The following is a 16,595-nucleotide window of genomic DNA, read 5'->3' on the forward strand; positions in this document are numbered from 1 at the left end:
AGACCTGGCTGACCACCTCCTCAGAGCTTGGTTCATTAAAGACAGGGTGGTATCTGTGCAGAAAGCAACGTAGAGACCAGGGAGGGGGACGAGACATGCCAATAGAAAGCCCATGGACACACAGACGCTGAATTTTTGGCAGATGTGATTGGTGAGTAGGGATGGATAGATTTCATAATAAATGCTGCTGGAACAATCTGGTGCCCACGTGGGAAAAACACTAGTGAGAGTAGAACCCTGCAAGTACTGCTCACAGAAATCACTCCAAGTCGATGAAGACAAAACATAAGGAAAATGTAGACAAGTGTTTGGAAGATAATACTGGAGAACATTTCCATGCCTTCTGGGTCTATAAGGATTTGTTACGTAAGATTTTTTTCTTTTAAAGACACTAACTGTAAAGGAAGATCTGCATAAATGAGACTACGCTAAAATGAAGAACTTGTGGGTATCAAAAGGTGCCATTAAAAGCGAAAACTCACACCAAAAATTGGAAAAATATTAGTAACACATAACTGACAAAGGACTATCACCCAGAATATATAAAAATTCTGACTCAGTAAGAAACAACTGAATGGGGACTTCAGAGAAGAGGGAACAGGAAGGGCCAAGAAACACGAAAAGTGCTTAAGTGTGTCCGTAATCACAGCAATGCTACCTGAAAGCACACTAGGTCCATGATACGCCCACCACACGAGCAGAATGAGTCTCAGGGTCCTGAGCACTGGCAAGGGGGTGAGAAGGGATGGCACCGCGTTGCTGGGCGGGGGCTGAGGCACCACTTTGCAGACCCGGCAGTGGCCTGTCCTGCAGCTGAGCACCAGCTGCCTGAGGCCCACGGCTTCCCATCCAGGCGTGAGTCTCAGAGAAAGTCTTGCCTGAACGCACCAGGAGACCTGAGCATTGTTCATGAGAGCCCCTAGCTGGGAGCAGGTCAGACGCCCGGCAGAGGAGGCCAGGCAAGCAAACTGGACGTTCATGAGATGAAATGCTGCATCACTTTGGAATGAGAGGACGTCACATGGCGTGGGAGAAGCAAGAAACGCCTGCACCCGCATTTCAGCCAGGCAGGAGACAAGGCCTGTGTTTTGGGGAGGCGTGCCACATGAGACTGGTACTCTCCGCATTTGTGGAAATGGGGGCAGTGCAGCCGCAGGTTCCTGTACTGGCCATGGGGGAGGGGAGGCAAAGGGAGGGATGTGACCAGAGGACACACAGGAGACCCTCTCCCTGCGTGCTCACGTGGGCTGTCACACTCTTGTGTTGATGGACAGAAATGTTTCACGCAGTCTCCTCCTGCATGTGTGACCTATTTCACAATAAGAACAGAAAACCACCTGTGTGGAAGACATCATTCCTTAAGCTTCCTGGCCGCCCATCCCAATGGGCAGGTGGAGTGCAACAGGGAATGCCACTGGAACCCAGCTGTGAGTGGGCTCTGTGGGTAAACCCCGGTATTCTCCCCAGGAGCAGCCCCGCCTCCTGGCAAGGTGTGCCAAGAACCTGGCCTTGGTCTCAGTTGTAAACAGAGCCAGGCTCTGCTCCCGTGTGCCCAGGGCTTGACAGGCCCCCTGCACCCTTCCTCATGGGACTCACAGTGACTTTCCTTTGTTCTGCAGGAGCCTGGGGGGCCTGTGCCAGCCCAGCTGCTGACACCTTCTGCTCCTGAACTCTGCATGGCTCCAGCCAGAATGGGCTATCACAGCAGCCTAGGGACACCCTTGCAGAGAGCCAGGAGACCCTGAGTGTGACGTCCACCCCCTTTTCACCTCAAAGGAGCTGGAGGAGGCACAGGCCATCCCAAAGGTGTGTGAGCCCAGCCAGCTGCCAAAGCAGGTATATCAGTGCTGGACCGAGCCATCCAGCCAGGCAGACCAGGGACGGACCAGGACCCACGCGTCTCCGATTCACAGCGTGGAGTTTGGCTCTGCCTCCATGGTTTCCGATGAGCCCGAAGCAGGCCCTGCACTGAGTCCCCAGAGGCCCACACCTGAAGATTCAGAGCTTCGGGAGGGAGTGGGCCTGTGACCCCCAAGATGCTCTCCCTACCTCCTTACCCCCACCATGGGCTGGTTTTCTAATTGTGAATGCCCCTTAAAATATGGCTTCCAAGCTGAGTAAAATGTCCACTTTAAATCTGCTGTCCTCCTAGAATAATGTAGCCATGGTTACTTCAGCGGATTTCAAGGCCATGTTTTTACTTTTGCTGATTTGTGATGTTCATAAGTGTATGAGTTTAAGTAACTTTTAGGGAAATGCCTCATAATTCTTTAGGACATGTTATAGAAAATAATAAAAATTAATTTTAATGGCAATAAACTTGAAATCAGTCTTAGTAAATTTTAAATCTTTGGCTTTTGGGTGGCCTTTCAGTGGAGAGTGGGCAGGGAGCCGGTGTCAGAGCCCTCTCCTGCCCAGCCCACCGGAGCCACCTGGCACATGCTCCCAACTGTGCGACACAAAACCCACTCAGGACGCCAGAGGGAGCAGCCAGGGGCGTCTCCTTCTACAGTGGCAGCTGGGCAGAGATGACCACCGCCTGGAGAACCAGAAAGAGCATCTGTACTGGGTGACAGTGCACCAGAACCTCAGAATGTGACTTCATTTGGAGAAAGGGGCTCAGCACATATAATTAGGGACCTGGACATGAGATCATCCTGCATTATCCAGGTGGCCCTAAATCCAGTGAGAGTGTCGTTATGAGAGACACAGGGAGGAAGACAGATGGGGGTGGGGTGGGGTTGAGGGGGGCATGTGAAGATGGAGGAAGAGGTTGGAGTGACAAGGCCACAAGCCCAGGGACACTTGGAGCACCTGGGCTGGAGGATGCAGAAAGGTCACCCCTAGAGCCTCTGGAGGGAGGGTAGCCCGTTGACCCCTTGACTTGGAACCTCTGGCCCCGGAGCTGTGCGAGGATTTCTGTGGTTTAAACTGCCAGTGTGCGTTCTTCTGTTCCCTGGGCCCCAGGAAAGTGTCCTACAAACATAGATGATTCCAGCTTACCTGCAAAGCCTCTGTGTGGCCAAGGTGTGGACAGATACCCACCAACTGTGAGCCGGTTCTAACAACCAGAGGATAGAGGGAGGTCATCCACGTTTCAGTGGACCAAGAGCCAGGGTGCAGTGTCCAGCAGGCAGGGTGAGTCCGCCTGCCGCAATTCTATTAGGATAAACTGCGCAATTCTATCGTGAGGGGATTTTCCCAGCCTGGTAAGAGCCTGTGCCGTCATTTTAGGTGATTTTCTAAGTGCGGACTGAACTGACTCTGTTATGAAACAACACACCCTTGAACTCACAATAAAACTTCACTCTCAGACCCCCAGGAGTCTTCACAAAGGGGACACACAGCTACCCCAGCTCAGGCCGCTGACAGTCCAGAAGCAGAGGGAGCCCCAGGTCTGAAACGCTGGGCGGCAGCCCAGGCTCCACCCTTGTCCTGGGGCCGGTGTGCTGAGCCTGCTGGCTCAGGGCCCTGCCAGGCACCCTCCTCCCCACACCTCGCCCCTGCTCCCAGGTGGCCCCATTCCTGTAACATTTCTGCTTCTGAAGCCCAGTGCTCACCTCCCACTGCACTTCTACCATCGGCAAAATCACCACATTTATGTCAGAGCGCTTGTGCAGGTTCTGAAAAGTGGACTAGACAGTCACATGGCTAATACAATGATGGGAACATAACAGTGATGCGTTACATGTGATGCATTTATTTCATTTGCATTGTTGATAGTCAGTTCCTGGCCACAGCAGTGCTGAGGGCCCTGTGGACACAGAGAAGCCTAGCTTCAACCTAAACAGCAGAAGCGTGAGGCGGCAGAGCGGGGACTTGGGACACACACCTGAGCTTCCCGTTCTCCCAGATCTTTTCAGACTCACCTGGCTCTGGAGTGCAGGACTTTTCTGAGCCATCAGAATGAGAAGCCCATTTTCGGGCCAGTTTTGAGCAGAACTGGAAACTGGAGGGGTGGAGACATCCCAGGCCCACTGTGGGGTGGGAAGGGGGCTGAGCACCAGCCGCCTGCCCTCCGCCTGCCTCTCCCTGGCTGCCTGAGTGCAGGAAACAACCTCCTCTCACTCGTGGACTGGTGGCTTGGTGGACAGCCAACACCCATTGCCCCTTCTCTGGCTCTGCACCCCAACTTCCTCTGCTGCCTTTGCCAGTCTCCCTGACCTGGCTGGGATCTGAGGTGAAGCCTGAAACACTGCTCCCACATGCTGACCCCTGCCACAGGCACTTGGGTCTCAAGGGACACGCCGCCAGCAGGACACCTGGAGGGGTGTGTGGGCGATCTGCAGCCAGATTGGTGAGGACAGACCCTGGGTGGTGGTTCCTTGGCCAGCTTCAAGGGAACCACAGCAGTGAAGTTGGAAGTGACCAAAGATCACCCTCCCCTAGGAGGCTGAGCCTCTCAACGGCCTGAGGACAGCTCTTCCACTGAGGGGCCCTGGGGAGGGGGGCAGTCAGAGGGAGACTGCTGCACCCCAAGTCCCAGCACTCAGGCCAGTACCTCCCCATCATCCTGCCCCTCCACCTCCTGCTGAGCAAGTAGCTTCTGCTGAAAGCTGACACAGCCCCTCCCCAGCGCAGAGCCAGCCGGTGGGGAGGGGGCAAGAGGAGAAACTGGAGGAGGCTCACAGGATGGCGCTTCTCACACAGGTAACCGGAGGATGGCCACATCGTCCTTCCCGAGGAAGAAGGAAGGCCTCAAGCTGGAGTGTGGGTGGAGGTGGGGGCGCAGCCGCTGCTTGTCCCCGGGAAAGGCAGCCCCGCTGCGCACCGCGCACGGCGCCCCGCACGGACATGCCTCCCCGCCTCGGTGCCCCACCCAGGCGCTCACCGCACTTCCACCCCCGCCCCGGGTGTCCCCGAACTCGGGGCGCGGCTCCACTCCCCGCCCCGATCTGCGCACCCTCCGTGGCGTCCGAGCACCCGCACCCCGGTCCCCCTCGTGTCCCGAGCGTCTCTGCGAGGGGGCCAGCGCCCCCACCGCCCCACCCGGGAAGGCCCGTCGACGCGCCCATTCATCCTCCCGCCGTCACCACCCTCGTCCGCCCGCCTCCTGCGGGGGCGCGGGGACCCGGCCCGCGGTTCCGGGAGCCCCGGAGCGCCAGCTGCGGCCGCACGGGCACCGCCCCGCGGGGTTCCCACGGCCCGACGCGCTGAGCCGCTGGCCGCGGTGCCTGAGCCGAGCCGGCCTTGTAAGGCAGAGGGGGCGCTCCGACCGGCCTCCGAGCGCCCGGCCAGTTCCCCGGTGGGCGGGGCCTGGGCCTGGGGGCGGGGCCGGGGCCGCGAGCGGACCAGTGGGGGCGGCCCGGGGCGGGGCCGGGGGCGGTGGCGGCGCGAGCGCTCCGCCGGGCACCCGGTAGCGCGCGGCCGAGTCGCGGAGGCGCCGCCGCTGCAGTCGCTGCGTCTCGAGGTGAGTAGCGGTGCGGCTCGGTTCCCGGGCGCGGCGCGGACGGGCACCCGCCAGGCACACAGGGTCCCCGCCCGCCGCTCCGCCTGCCACCTGCGCCCTCGCCGGGAGGCTGCCGGGAGGTGCGAGCTGCGTGGGGCGGGGGTCTGGGGACGCGGGCGGGGTGACGCCGCGCAGAGCACGGGTTTCGAGTCGGGCCCTGAGCGCGGCGCTGTGCCTTGCTTCGCGTCGGGCCCCTTGCAGCCCCTTTCTCCCCGCGCCGCCGCACGGCCGCCCCTCCTTGCCCGGCTCCGTGAGCTCTGTTTACCGACGCTCAGGCCTGCGGTGCCCGCTGCCAGCGAGACGGCGGGAAATTAGGGCTGGAGGGGTTTGAAATGAAGCCACTGTGCTTCAGCACGAATTGTAGGGGGTCCTCGCGCACAGAAGGGGCCTGTCGTGTGCAGGGGCCCAGAATGACCGTGATCCTGCGTCAAGGACCGCGCCGCCCCTCTCGGGGTCCCAGCCCCTCTCGGTGGGCGCAGCTGTCACCATTATGTCCAGGTGAGAGTGTCAGGCCTACAGTACGCGAATCGAAGCTTCCCGGAGAGGTGCTCTGTTTTCTCATTGCATTTTGTGAGTGTGTGACCTGCAGTCAAGATAAGGGGGCTGCTGCCGGTGCGTTTCCCACACACCTCTGGGGAGCAGCGCCCCCTTGGAGGGAGCACCCCCAGGAGCCCTTTCTTCTGCGGTTTCGGTTATGTAAACGAAGCCTTGCAAAGGCTGGGAAGAAAATCCATCCGTGCTTCTCAGCTGTGACTGCTATTTTGATAGGCGTCTGTGTTCTCTGGGGATCCGACACCTTTTAGGATGAGCGGTTATGCTGTCATCCACCTGCGCGCTCATTGGCTGGTTCCCCTGACTTTTATTGGCTACTTGAGGAGCCCCTGCAGGTCGCTGATAAAAGGTCACAGCTCCCACGGCCCCCACTGCCTGCCTTCCAGCACTCCCCATGGCCAACCTCTCAGAGAGGTGGACAAGCTGGGCGGGTGGGGTGGGGTTGTCACAGAGCACAGACCAGCCCTTGGCCCCTAGGAGGTGATGAGTAAACACTGGTCTGAGCTCCCAGTGCACTGGGATCACATCTGGGGATGGGGTGATGGGGCTGAGGAGGGAGAGTTTGGCTCAGGCAGGAAGTGGGGAGGAGTGGAGGGGGCAGAGACAGACAGCAAGGCTGGAGATGCCTTCAGCTGGATCCCATGATCCCGTCTCTGGTACCAGCCCTGTTCCCATCACATGGTCTGAATCAGTGATGAGTGATGGGGGAGGGGTGCAGGTGAACTTCCTGGGAGCTCAGCTCCTGCAAAATGCATGCCACCTGAGGGCATGCAGTTCCCTGGGAAAGGCTCTGTGGCTTTCATGGCTTCCGAAGGGATCTATGGCTCAGAAAGCTACCATAATTTAAGGCCTGCAGTAAAATATTCTTCATCTTTGTAGAGATGAGAGGAAGGAGTCTGCCTAACTCCTTGAAGTTGGAATAAATAACTGTTTCAACTATATACAAGGTAATACATGCTCATGGTGGAAAATGTGTGAATGTCACAAAGAAAACTAAAGCCACTCATCACTGAAGTTTAAGAGAAGACTGTCCTTAGGGGAGCGTCCCCCCATGGGGAAGCAGGGAGGACAGCAGCAGATTGGCTCCCTGTAGAAGTGAGAATTTCGATCTCCCTGGGGAGAGGTGGCACCCACTTGGAGCCAGGCCTGTTTCTGGCTGGTGCTGTTGCTGGGGCTGGGGGAGGGGCGTGAACAAGGCAGGCCTCTGTTGGTCCTGAGGCAAGGGGCCTCCTGCACCCTGAGTATCAGGTCCCCCTCGGGCCATGAGGTCCAGGCTCTGAGCCCAGCCTGGTGTCGTCTGGAAATCCCTCTGGCCCGAGGGTGCTGGGCACGGTGCTGAGTCCCCCTAAACCCACAAAGCCTGGGCCAGGCCGACACTGGGACTAGGCAGGAGAATGGACAGCCACCCAGTCCTGTTGCTTTAAGAAACAGGTGTTTGCTGGGAAAGAGGGAGCGGGCCCTCTGTACTGGTCAGCCCTCCTGGGGAGGCCAGCATCCTCTTTGGGTGGAGAGGTAGCCACAGGGCAGGACCCACACCAGCCCCATCACGGCATGCCCACTCATGCCGTGTGCCAGTTCCTGGCAATGGCTTTAATTGGCCCTGCTGTGGTCACAGGGGAGGGTGTAGGGTCTCTGATCCATTGGCAGCCCCCAAGCACCACATGTGGGGGAAGGGCAGCTCCCCACAGGAACGTGGCATACTGTCTCCACAACTCGCTCCCTGATGTGCCAGGTGACTGTATTTTCAGCTTCCATGTCTCCCCTTTAACTACAGTAGCATGCAATGACAGCTCAGTTGTGACATGTGACTTAATGTCTAAACGTGCAAATGCAGCCCCTTGGTGAAGAAATGGAGGAAGTCTTTCCGAGTATCAGAAAAGGGTGGCTGTCTGACTTTGACACCCCTCTGGAATGTCTGCCACTCCCCACGCTCAGAAGCCTGAGCTGTCCTCAGCCGTGGGACGTGTGAGCTCATCCTGGTGCGACCTGGGCACACCGCCGTTTTCTTTTTTCAATTAGATGTGTGAAAGGGAAGGGTGGGTCCTTAATTTTTTAAGCTTAAAATTTAAACTACCTGGAGCCCCTCTTTGCTCTTCTGTCCTCCTCTCCCAGGGCGTGTTGTCTCAGCACGTCCCCAGTGTGTCCCTCGTCCCTGATTTTCTTGGCATGATAAGTGGGGCGCCCTTGTGGGCTCCGCGTGACCTCCTGCTGGACCACTTTTCCCAAGATCTCATCCTGTAACCCTGTTGCACCCATTTGTTCAACAGATGTCTGCTGAGCACCTGCCAGGTGCCAGGTGCCAGGTGCCAGGTGCCGGTGTGGCCTCTGCCCTGGGGAGCTCTCACTCCAGTGGGAATGTCCCAAAACAGGCAGCATCCTTCAGGTGGCCACGTTTAGGCCCCGTTTTCCTCCTGTCTCATCTCCTCTTGGGGAGGGTTCAGCGGGGTGGAGGGGGCATGCTTCACACCCAGGGGTCCTGCCCCAGACTCAGTGTTAACCTAGATGCCCCCCACGTCAGACCAGATTGCAGCCCTGGGCTGTGCGCTGGCCTTAAGGACCGTGTGCGTTTCGTGGTCCCCACCGCCATCCTTTCTCTGACCCTCAGTCCCTCCCAGCTCCCCACCCCGCTCTGGTTCTGTAAAGCTGTACAACAGCCCACCGCCAACCAGGGGTTAGGACAGTGACAGCATTCGCCTTGCTCACGAATCTGCCGCCCTCAGGGCTCAGCCTGTGCGACTTCTCTGTTGCCCGGCCTTGGCCTTGGCCGGGTGGGCTTTGAGGCTCCTCTGCTCAGCCACACGTCTAGGTTTGGCTGGCTGGCACAGCGGGGGCTCCTCTGTCTCTGTGGGGGTCTTCCCAGAATGCAGGCTTCAGGGGGTGGGACCCCTCGCCTGTCGGTTCAGGGTTTCCTGTTACAGGTCCCCAGAGAGAACCTGGTGACAGGAGTCTTGCCCTTCATGCTGTGACTTCAGGAGTCAGTGATGGAGACAGTCACCAAGGTGACCAGGTTCTGGGGGAGGGAGCACGTGGCGGGAGAGGCATGAGGTGGCCGTCACTGGGAGGTACAGGTGCCCCTCCACTGATGCTTCTGGGGACCCCTTGTGTCCCACGCCTGTGCCTTCAGCCTTTGATGGTCACTGGCGGCCTGCACAGGCCTGTGCGTCCAAGTCCTGTCCTCCTCTTGCCCCGCCCCCGTGGTCAGGCGTCCACCTGCCCCCTTCCTGGCCCTGCTCTTCCCCGGCCTTGTCTCCTTGGCCAGCTGCTTTCCTTTCCTGGGGGCAGGGCCCACCTCTCAGGGGAGATGCCCCTCGGCCACCTTTCCTGCTGCGCCCTGGTCCTGATTCCTGTTGCTTGCCAGGCTGCTCTGGTTTGCGTTCTTTGTCCCTGGCATTGCGTGTCCTGGGGGCCGGCGTCTGCCTCCTGGCTGTCAGGTCCTCTGCGCCAGGGTCTTCTCCCCGCCCCTTTTCTCTGAGCCCTCTTTAATTTCTGCCTGAATTGCCGCACAGCTGACTCCTGCCTCCCCACCCGGGACCCCCCACCTGGCCACACAGCCATGGGTTCATCTCCCGGGACTTTTCTCCACGCAGCCCCACCCACACTCTGGGCCCCACCAGGCCTTCTCCCACAAGACCTCAGCACCATGATTCAGGCCACTGAGCTCTCACAGGTGACTGCCCTCTTGTCTGCACACCTGTCCCACGTGTCAGTTCCCTTGGCCTTCAGCGCCTCTCCCACGGCCACTCCCCTTCTGCCTGTGGCCTCAGAGCTCCTGGGTGCCCGTGCCAGATGTCCCACCTGCCTCTGGGTGCGGGGTCAGCTGCGAGCCTGCGTGCCTGCATGAGTCTGGAGCTCATCTGGCCTCCTGTCCCAGCCCGGCCTTGGCTGGGGTGCTGGCACCCACACGTACCCAGGCCAGATGTGGTGGCTACTCTCTTCTCTGTCCCTGCAGGAAGGGTCTGCCTTTGCTGTGGTTTGAGGACCTACCACTGTGCTTGTCACCTCTGTATTTGTGAAGCCAGAGTCTGGATTCTCCTGTGAGCAACCCCTCGTGTGCGCTGGCGGAGCCTCCCTGCGTGTGTACATGTTCCCTGCCGGGAGCCCACCACCAGCGTACAGCGCCGTGTGGGTGAGGGGCGTGTGGCTCTTCCATTGTGGCCGTGCTGAACCCAGCTGCCTGAGCCCCCTTCAGTGCTCTCAGGAGGGCGCACACGAGTGTTTCTGGGGTGACCACCCATGTGCAGAGTGGGTTCTCGGCACCCAGATCTCTGCTGTGTGCATGTGGCCAAGGTGACTCCAGGGCAGCTGGAAGCTGTGCCTGTACTTGGCTATTACCCCCCTCCCTCCCTGTCCTGAGCCCTTGTCACCCTTTTGAGTCGACTGTCAGCCGTTCTGGACCGTATGGGGGTGTCTGGTTGGGGTTTACTCGCACACGTCACGGCACACGGGGTGCTCTCACCAATGCCTGGTCACGTCCCCGCCTGCCTCTCCCTCGCCCTCGCCCATTGCAGGGTTCCTTACAGCCACGGGGATGAGCCCGGCTTCCTTTTGGGGGAGACTCCTCCTGCCCACCGCTTGCCTTTTCCCTCCCTCAGTGAGACTTTTGGATGAACACAAGTTCTTCATTTCAACCTGGTGCTATTTTCCTTCAGGGATAGTGATGCGTGTGTCCTGTGTAGTGAGTTTTCCTGCTCCGAGGACATGGGACCCTCTCGTGGGATGTCTTCCTGCGGCTCCTACCCGGCTCCAACCCTCCGTGAACCTGAACCCACGGTGCTAGGAGGCCCTTTTATTGGCCCTTGCCTCTATTCCATCAACCCATCTCCATTCACTGAAAACATTCTTTCCCCTTTTTTCCTGCAGGGCCACCTTTGTAAAGACTAGTGTGCCTGTGTACTTGGGTCTCTTTGGGGCTTTCTTCCGTCCCACTGGTTTAGTTCCCTCCTCGCCCCAGGACCACACACCACACCGTCTTCCTGTCCAGAGCTTTGTGTCAAGGTGGGAGCACATCTTCCCACCTGTTCCTTCAAGGTCACTCGGTTATTTCAGCCCATGGCCTTTATACATATACACAGGGTGCCAAAAAAATGTATATACGTTTTAAGAAAGGAAACTGTATTGAAATTGTCATACTCAATATATATTGGTAAGGGGTGCTCAGAGTGGTTCCCATCAGCGTCCACACACTTCTGATCATGGCGAACGTTGTTGGGTAGACGTCTGTGGCGAGCGTGTAAACTGTCCCAACACCACAGCAGAAGAGCCAGACGTGTTGCTGTGCGAGGCATCTGGGACCTTCCCTGGTGCATGTCACGCAGCACCATGCGTCTCACACTTATCACGAGTGCGTGCAATTGGTAGGCGTGTTGGAGGTTCTGTTGCATACTCGCTCCTCCACTGTTGTACTTCCACAACGTTCTCGAATTTCAAATACCACTTCAAAATGGCCTTGCGCTCCTCGAATGACAGCCGTGCTTCTGCCATTTTCTTTGACTCCTGCCTGTCGCATGGTGACACTAGCATTCATTTGATTAACGCCATCATTTGAGCGAACGTCATACTGCACATTGCTACCGTAATTCAATTCAACTTTGAAAAGTAATACACAGATAACATCTCTTAAAATGTGTATACATTTATTTGGCACCCCTGGTATTTTAGGTTCAGCATGTCTAGATACCCAGACATACAAATTGTTGGAATTTTCATTTGGATTAGATTAAAACTGTGGACGAATTTAGGGATAACTGGCATCTTTGTGTATTCAGATTTTAATCCATGTTCATAATACCATTGTTTAGACCTTTTGTTTTTCAATAATGCCTCATAGTTTTCTTTGTCAGTGGTTTTGCACATCTTCTGTTAGGTTTATTCCTAGGTAATTGAGATTTCTTCACACTATTTTAAATAGTGTATTTCTGAATACTTCTGATAGTCTGGCTTTGCTGCTACATGGAAATAAAATAGATTTTTTATATGCTGACCATGTATCCAGCAACATTGCTAAGCTCGCTTTTGGATTCTAATAATCCCCTGGGGTTCCATTGCATTATGTATAGACGTAGAAACTGCAGATAATGACAGTTTTATTTCCAATTTTTATGTCCTTTTCTGTCTTACTGTACTGGCACAGTGAATAGAAGTGCTGACAGCGTCCTCGTCTTATTCTAATTTGAAAAGAAAATCTTTCAGTGTTTCATTGTTAAGTGTGATAATTTGTATAGTATTTTGATAGGTACCTTTTATCAAATTAATTTCCTTCCTTTTTAATTTGCTAAGAATTCTTTTGGTGACTACGTACTGAACTCCGTCAAAGGCATTGCCCACATTTATTAAGATGATAATATCATTTTTATCCTCTATCCTGTTAGTGTGATTAATTATATGGGTGAATGTTAATCTTAAACCAGCCTTGCATTCCTGGCATAAACCCGACTTGACTGTAAGGTATCGATTCTTTTTATATCTTACTTGACTCTGTTTGTTAATATTTTGTTTAGGATTTTTGCATCTATGTTCATAAGTGACATTGACATAAAATTTTATTGTAACCCCCTTATCGGGTTTTGGTACCGGGATTATTTTAGTCATAAAATGGTTGTTCCATCTCTTACTCTTCTCTGGAAGAATTTCTCTAAGATTGGCATTTAGCTCTTCTTTTGATATAAGGTAAAGTCTGCCAGTGAAAAACTCCATGCCTGGAGGGTTTTCTCATGAGAAATATATAAGCATTCAAGTCCTTAATAATTATAGGAATAATTCTTAAAGTAACTATAAGAATCTGTTTCTTCTTGTTACCATTCGACAAAGTGGCTTTTGTTTTGTTTTTAGGACTGTGTGTTTCACTGAAATCATCAAATATATTGGTCTAAAGTTGTTTGTAATATTCTCTTATGATATTTTGATCTTTTACTGTCTGTAGAATTTATAGGGATGGCTCCATTTTCCATTCCTGACACTGCGTATTTTGACTTTCTCTTTCTTTTTCTTGATTAATTGCCCCAGTATTGAGCAATTTCAGTCGTGTTAGAACTCTGACACAGGTCCTCTGTGTTGTGTTTGTTTTCTAATGAATTTTTACATTTATTTTCATTATTTTATGTTTGTTTTCGTCCTTACCTTGCTGAAGGTTTTTCTTAGATGTCTACTCAGCTCACTAATTTTCATGTTTGTGTGTATTATGTACACACACTTATGTACATATGTGTACAGGTACACGTTTCCACCACATCTAGGTGTTTTCTTTTGGGTATTTCCAATTCACAAGTTCTTTTTAAAGCTGTGTTGAGTCAGCCCTGCTGTTGAACCCATCCACTGAGTTCTGAAGTTTAGTTATTGTATTTTTAGGGCTAGAATTTCTAAGATGTTCTTTTTCAAAGCTGCTCTCTACATTTGTGTAGTTGCCAGTCTTTGCTGGAATCCCCCATCTTGTCCTCTCCTGCCTTGCACACAGCACACATTCTCAGTGTCAAGCGCCAGTACTGGGACCCTGGGGCCTCTGTGCTGTCTGTTGTCCTGCGGTTTTTCCCCCTCGTGTGCCTGGTTGGTTTTTACTGTGTAGTAGATTGTAATCTAAATACGTTCATAGAAATATATGGAGATCTCAGATGGCAGTCTCTTCCTCCAGAGAGTATTTACATGTGTCATGCCAGCATTTGGGGGTGCGCTTAATCTGGGGTCACCTCAATGCAGTTGTGGGTAGAGGGGCTGAGATGACGCGGTCTCCTGCGGGCTCACCCTTACTTGTGGGCGGGTCCCTGCGGGAAGAGCTGTCAAGCAGTGCTCGGCCTGCAGAGTGCCTGTCTCCTCTTCCCGCACCAGCCAGTGCCCACGGACAGTGGCCCGCGCATGTGGCTTGCTTGCCAGGGCCTCTTCCCTGGGGCCTGGCCAGTTACCTTCCTCTACCCTGTTAGCATCTGGCTGTGCTGGGGACAATGGCTTTTCTGTTGTCCACTCTTACCGCCCTGTGGGCGCGTGGGCCTGGTCTCAGGGCACAGGACTGTGGCATCTGCATTTTCAAAGCGCTCGGTCAGTTCTGATGGTGGCAGGGTGACATGTGCTGCCTGGCCAGGTGTTTGCAGACATGAGCCCATGCCCACCAAGCTGGTGCAGCCGCACCTCACACCCGCACCAGGTCCCCCCGCGTCCCACCCAGGGCCGCCCTCCAGCTTTCGTTCCGACTGCAGTGCTCTCCGGGCCTCTTCCCACGCTGGCTGCCTGGGGACACATCTCTGAGGCGAGCAGACACGATGCTGTGGTTCTCTGTGAGCCAGGCTGAACTGGCCAGTGGCCCTTTCCCGCAGGTCCCCTGTGCTTCCTGGTTGCGTCCCTCTTGGCCCCATGGTCAGCCTTGCAGCTCCGGCCTGAGCAAATCTCCAGTAGTCTGTGACCTGCCGTCAGGTGCTGTGCTTGTCGGTTTGGCCCTGGGTGCCCTCAAAGGGAGAGGCGAAAGGGAGCCACTGTGGCCTCAGGCTCACCCAACGGGGATGCGTCCCCACCAGGAAGAGGCCACCTGGCAGCTGCACACGCAGGTTTACCTGCCCGTGAATTCACAGGCTTCCTGTCAGTGCTTCACCCAGTATTTCCTCACCTTGGATGTGCATGCGTCCTTTTCTCTGCCCTAATACTTCCCACCGAGGCCAGCATGGGTGTCTCAGAGGACAGGTGTCATTTGGCATCACCTACTCAGAGCCCATCCTGGCTTAGGGGGACCTCCAGGGGCCTCTGCGATCCATCACATAGGGCCCCTGCCCCTGGGCTGCCTGCCAGCCCTGACGGCACAGCCCCCTCTGGGCCTTTAGGTCGCTCATCCTTATGGTTGCACCTGTGTGAGGCTCCTGGAGCGGCTGTAACACAGAAACTTGTCCTGTCCTAGCTCTAGGGCCAGAAGTGTGAGACCCAGGTGTCACAGGGCCACACTCCCTCTGGAGATTCCTGGGGACGGTCCTTCCTGCTTCTGCCAGGTCCTGGGGTTCCTGGTGGCCCTGGTATCCACGTGGCGGCCCTCTATGTCTGTGTCTCTCCTCGTCTGTCACAGAAGGACACTGTCACTGGGTTCAGGCCGCCTGGATGACCCAGGTTGACGTCACCTCAGCACCTTTGGTCCGACCACATCTGCGAAGACCCTTTTTCCAAACAAGTTCCCATTCACAGGTTCCCGGGGTGAGGATGGGACACCGCTAATTTGGACGAACATTCACCCCTCTGCACTTCCCCCTGCATAGGGAACCCTCCTGACCCCAGGTCAGCTGCAGGCTGAGACCCCCGCCCCCACTAGTTCCTTGTGGGCAGGGGGTTTGTGCTGTTGACTGAGGGAGGGATCAGAGAGCAGATGGTTCTCCAAGTGCCCTCTTCTAGCCCTCTGGGCGCTTTCCACGCGAGGGTGGTGTCAGACCCCTCATGGTGGACGCCTGTCTGTTGGAGTTTCCTCCTGCCCTCCATCTGTCTGCACTGTGTGGTCCCTGCCTTCCCTGGGTCCTTCTGTCCTGCTTGGTGGCTTGGACTCCTGCTGGGGGCTCTGTTGGCAGACGGGCTGTGACAGGGCTGGGCAGACGTCTGGGAGCCGCGTGCCCTGCTGGCCTGGGGGCCGCTGTGAGGGCCTTGCGGGTCCCTGAGTGGGCAGGCGGCCATGAGCCCCGTGTTCCTCTGTTCCCATTGGTGCTGGGGGACCTGCCCTCCCAGTGGCTTGCTGTCCTGAGGCGCCTGTCAGGAGTGGGGTGTCCCTGTCGTCCTGCAGAGCTCCCCCTCGGCCCTCACAGAGCCTCGTCTTCTTAGCTCCCTGTGCTCACACGCTCCCCTCAGCCATGCTGGCCGGCTATGTTCTTGGATTTCATACAAAACACGCTGACAGAGACCAGCGCTGCTGGGCGCCAGGGGCTGGGGCGAAGTGTGGCTCCTGGAAAGCTAAGGGTTCCTCTGAAACCACCAGCTCCTTGGTGACTGGAGAAGTTCCTGCAGTGGACGCCAATTCTGAGGGGTAGGGGAGCGTGTCTGTGGGGTCCCCCACAGGAGTGCTTTGTCCCGTGGGTGGGGTTAAGGTGTCCCCCCTCAGCAGTCTCCGTCTTCCTCAGTTTCCCTTTCTGGAAAGGCTGCTCGCGGCCGTCTTTGGAGAGTGCACAGCCTGTCGGGGCCTGCCACTGTCCCCACTGGTCCCCGTCCTGCCCAGGCCCCATGTGGGTCCAGGGTGAGCTCGCTGCAGGATGGCCATGGCAGCATGGGCACGGCTCTGAGGTGGCCGGGTGGCCTGGGGAAGATGCCAGCGTGCCCACTCCGCTCTTGCTTCTCCCGTGACTGAGAGAAATTGCATTTGACCTGCTAACGGAGCGGAGGGGCCGTGATTTAGTCTCAGACTGTTTGACCTGGGGACCTTCTGGGCTGCACCCCACTCCGATACCCCAGTCTGGCCAGCTCAATGGGTTGGGGCTTCTCAACAACAGGACTTGAAGGTGGGCGCTGGGGGTGGCAGGCTGTGCACCACGCTCGCCTGAGGCTACAGAGACCGTCCCTGCATGCTTGGCAGGAGCCTGTGGACTCAGCAAAGGCCGCTTTGTCCAGCTCTGGAAGCTCCCACTGCCTGGGACGGCCCTCGGCTGACACG

General features: G+C 56.1%; 1 protein-coding gene across 14 annotated transcripts in view; it reads left to right on the forward strand.

The window, feature by feature from the left end:
• Positions 1 to 5,273: 5,273 nt before the first annotated feature.
• The window catches only part of TPPP (tubulin polymerization promoting protein), a 33,615-nt gene continuing 22,293 nt past the window's right edge, over positions 5,274 to 16,595 (forward strand). For 10 of the 14 annotated variants that reach the window (XR_012495218.1, XR_012495219.1, XR_012495222.1 and 7 more), the window contains exon 1: positions 5,646 to 5,947. Coding sequence is in view for 1 of the 14 variants with exons in the window: in XM_074329154.1 (XP_074185255.1) it covers positions 5,940 to 5,947 (8 nt within the window). In the remaining 13 variants the exon portion in view is untranslated. Of the gene's footprint in view, positions 5,411 to 5,505; positions 5,530 to 5,645; positions 5,948 to 16,595 lie in introns of those variants that run through there. The other 4 variants (XM_074329152.1, XM_074329155.1, XM_074329153.1 and 1 more) reach the window with 3 other exon arrangements.

Source organism: Rhinolophus sinicus, linkage group LG03 (assembly GCF_036562045.2).
Source record: "Rhinolophus sinicus isolate RSC01 linkage group LG03, ASM3656204v1, whole genome shotgun sequence".
Taxonomy (NCBI): domain Eukaryota; kingdom Metazoa; phylum Chordata; class Mammalia; order Chiroptera; family Rhinolophidae; genus Rhinolophus; species Rhinolophus sinicus.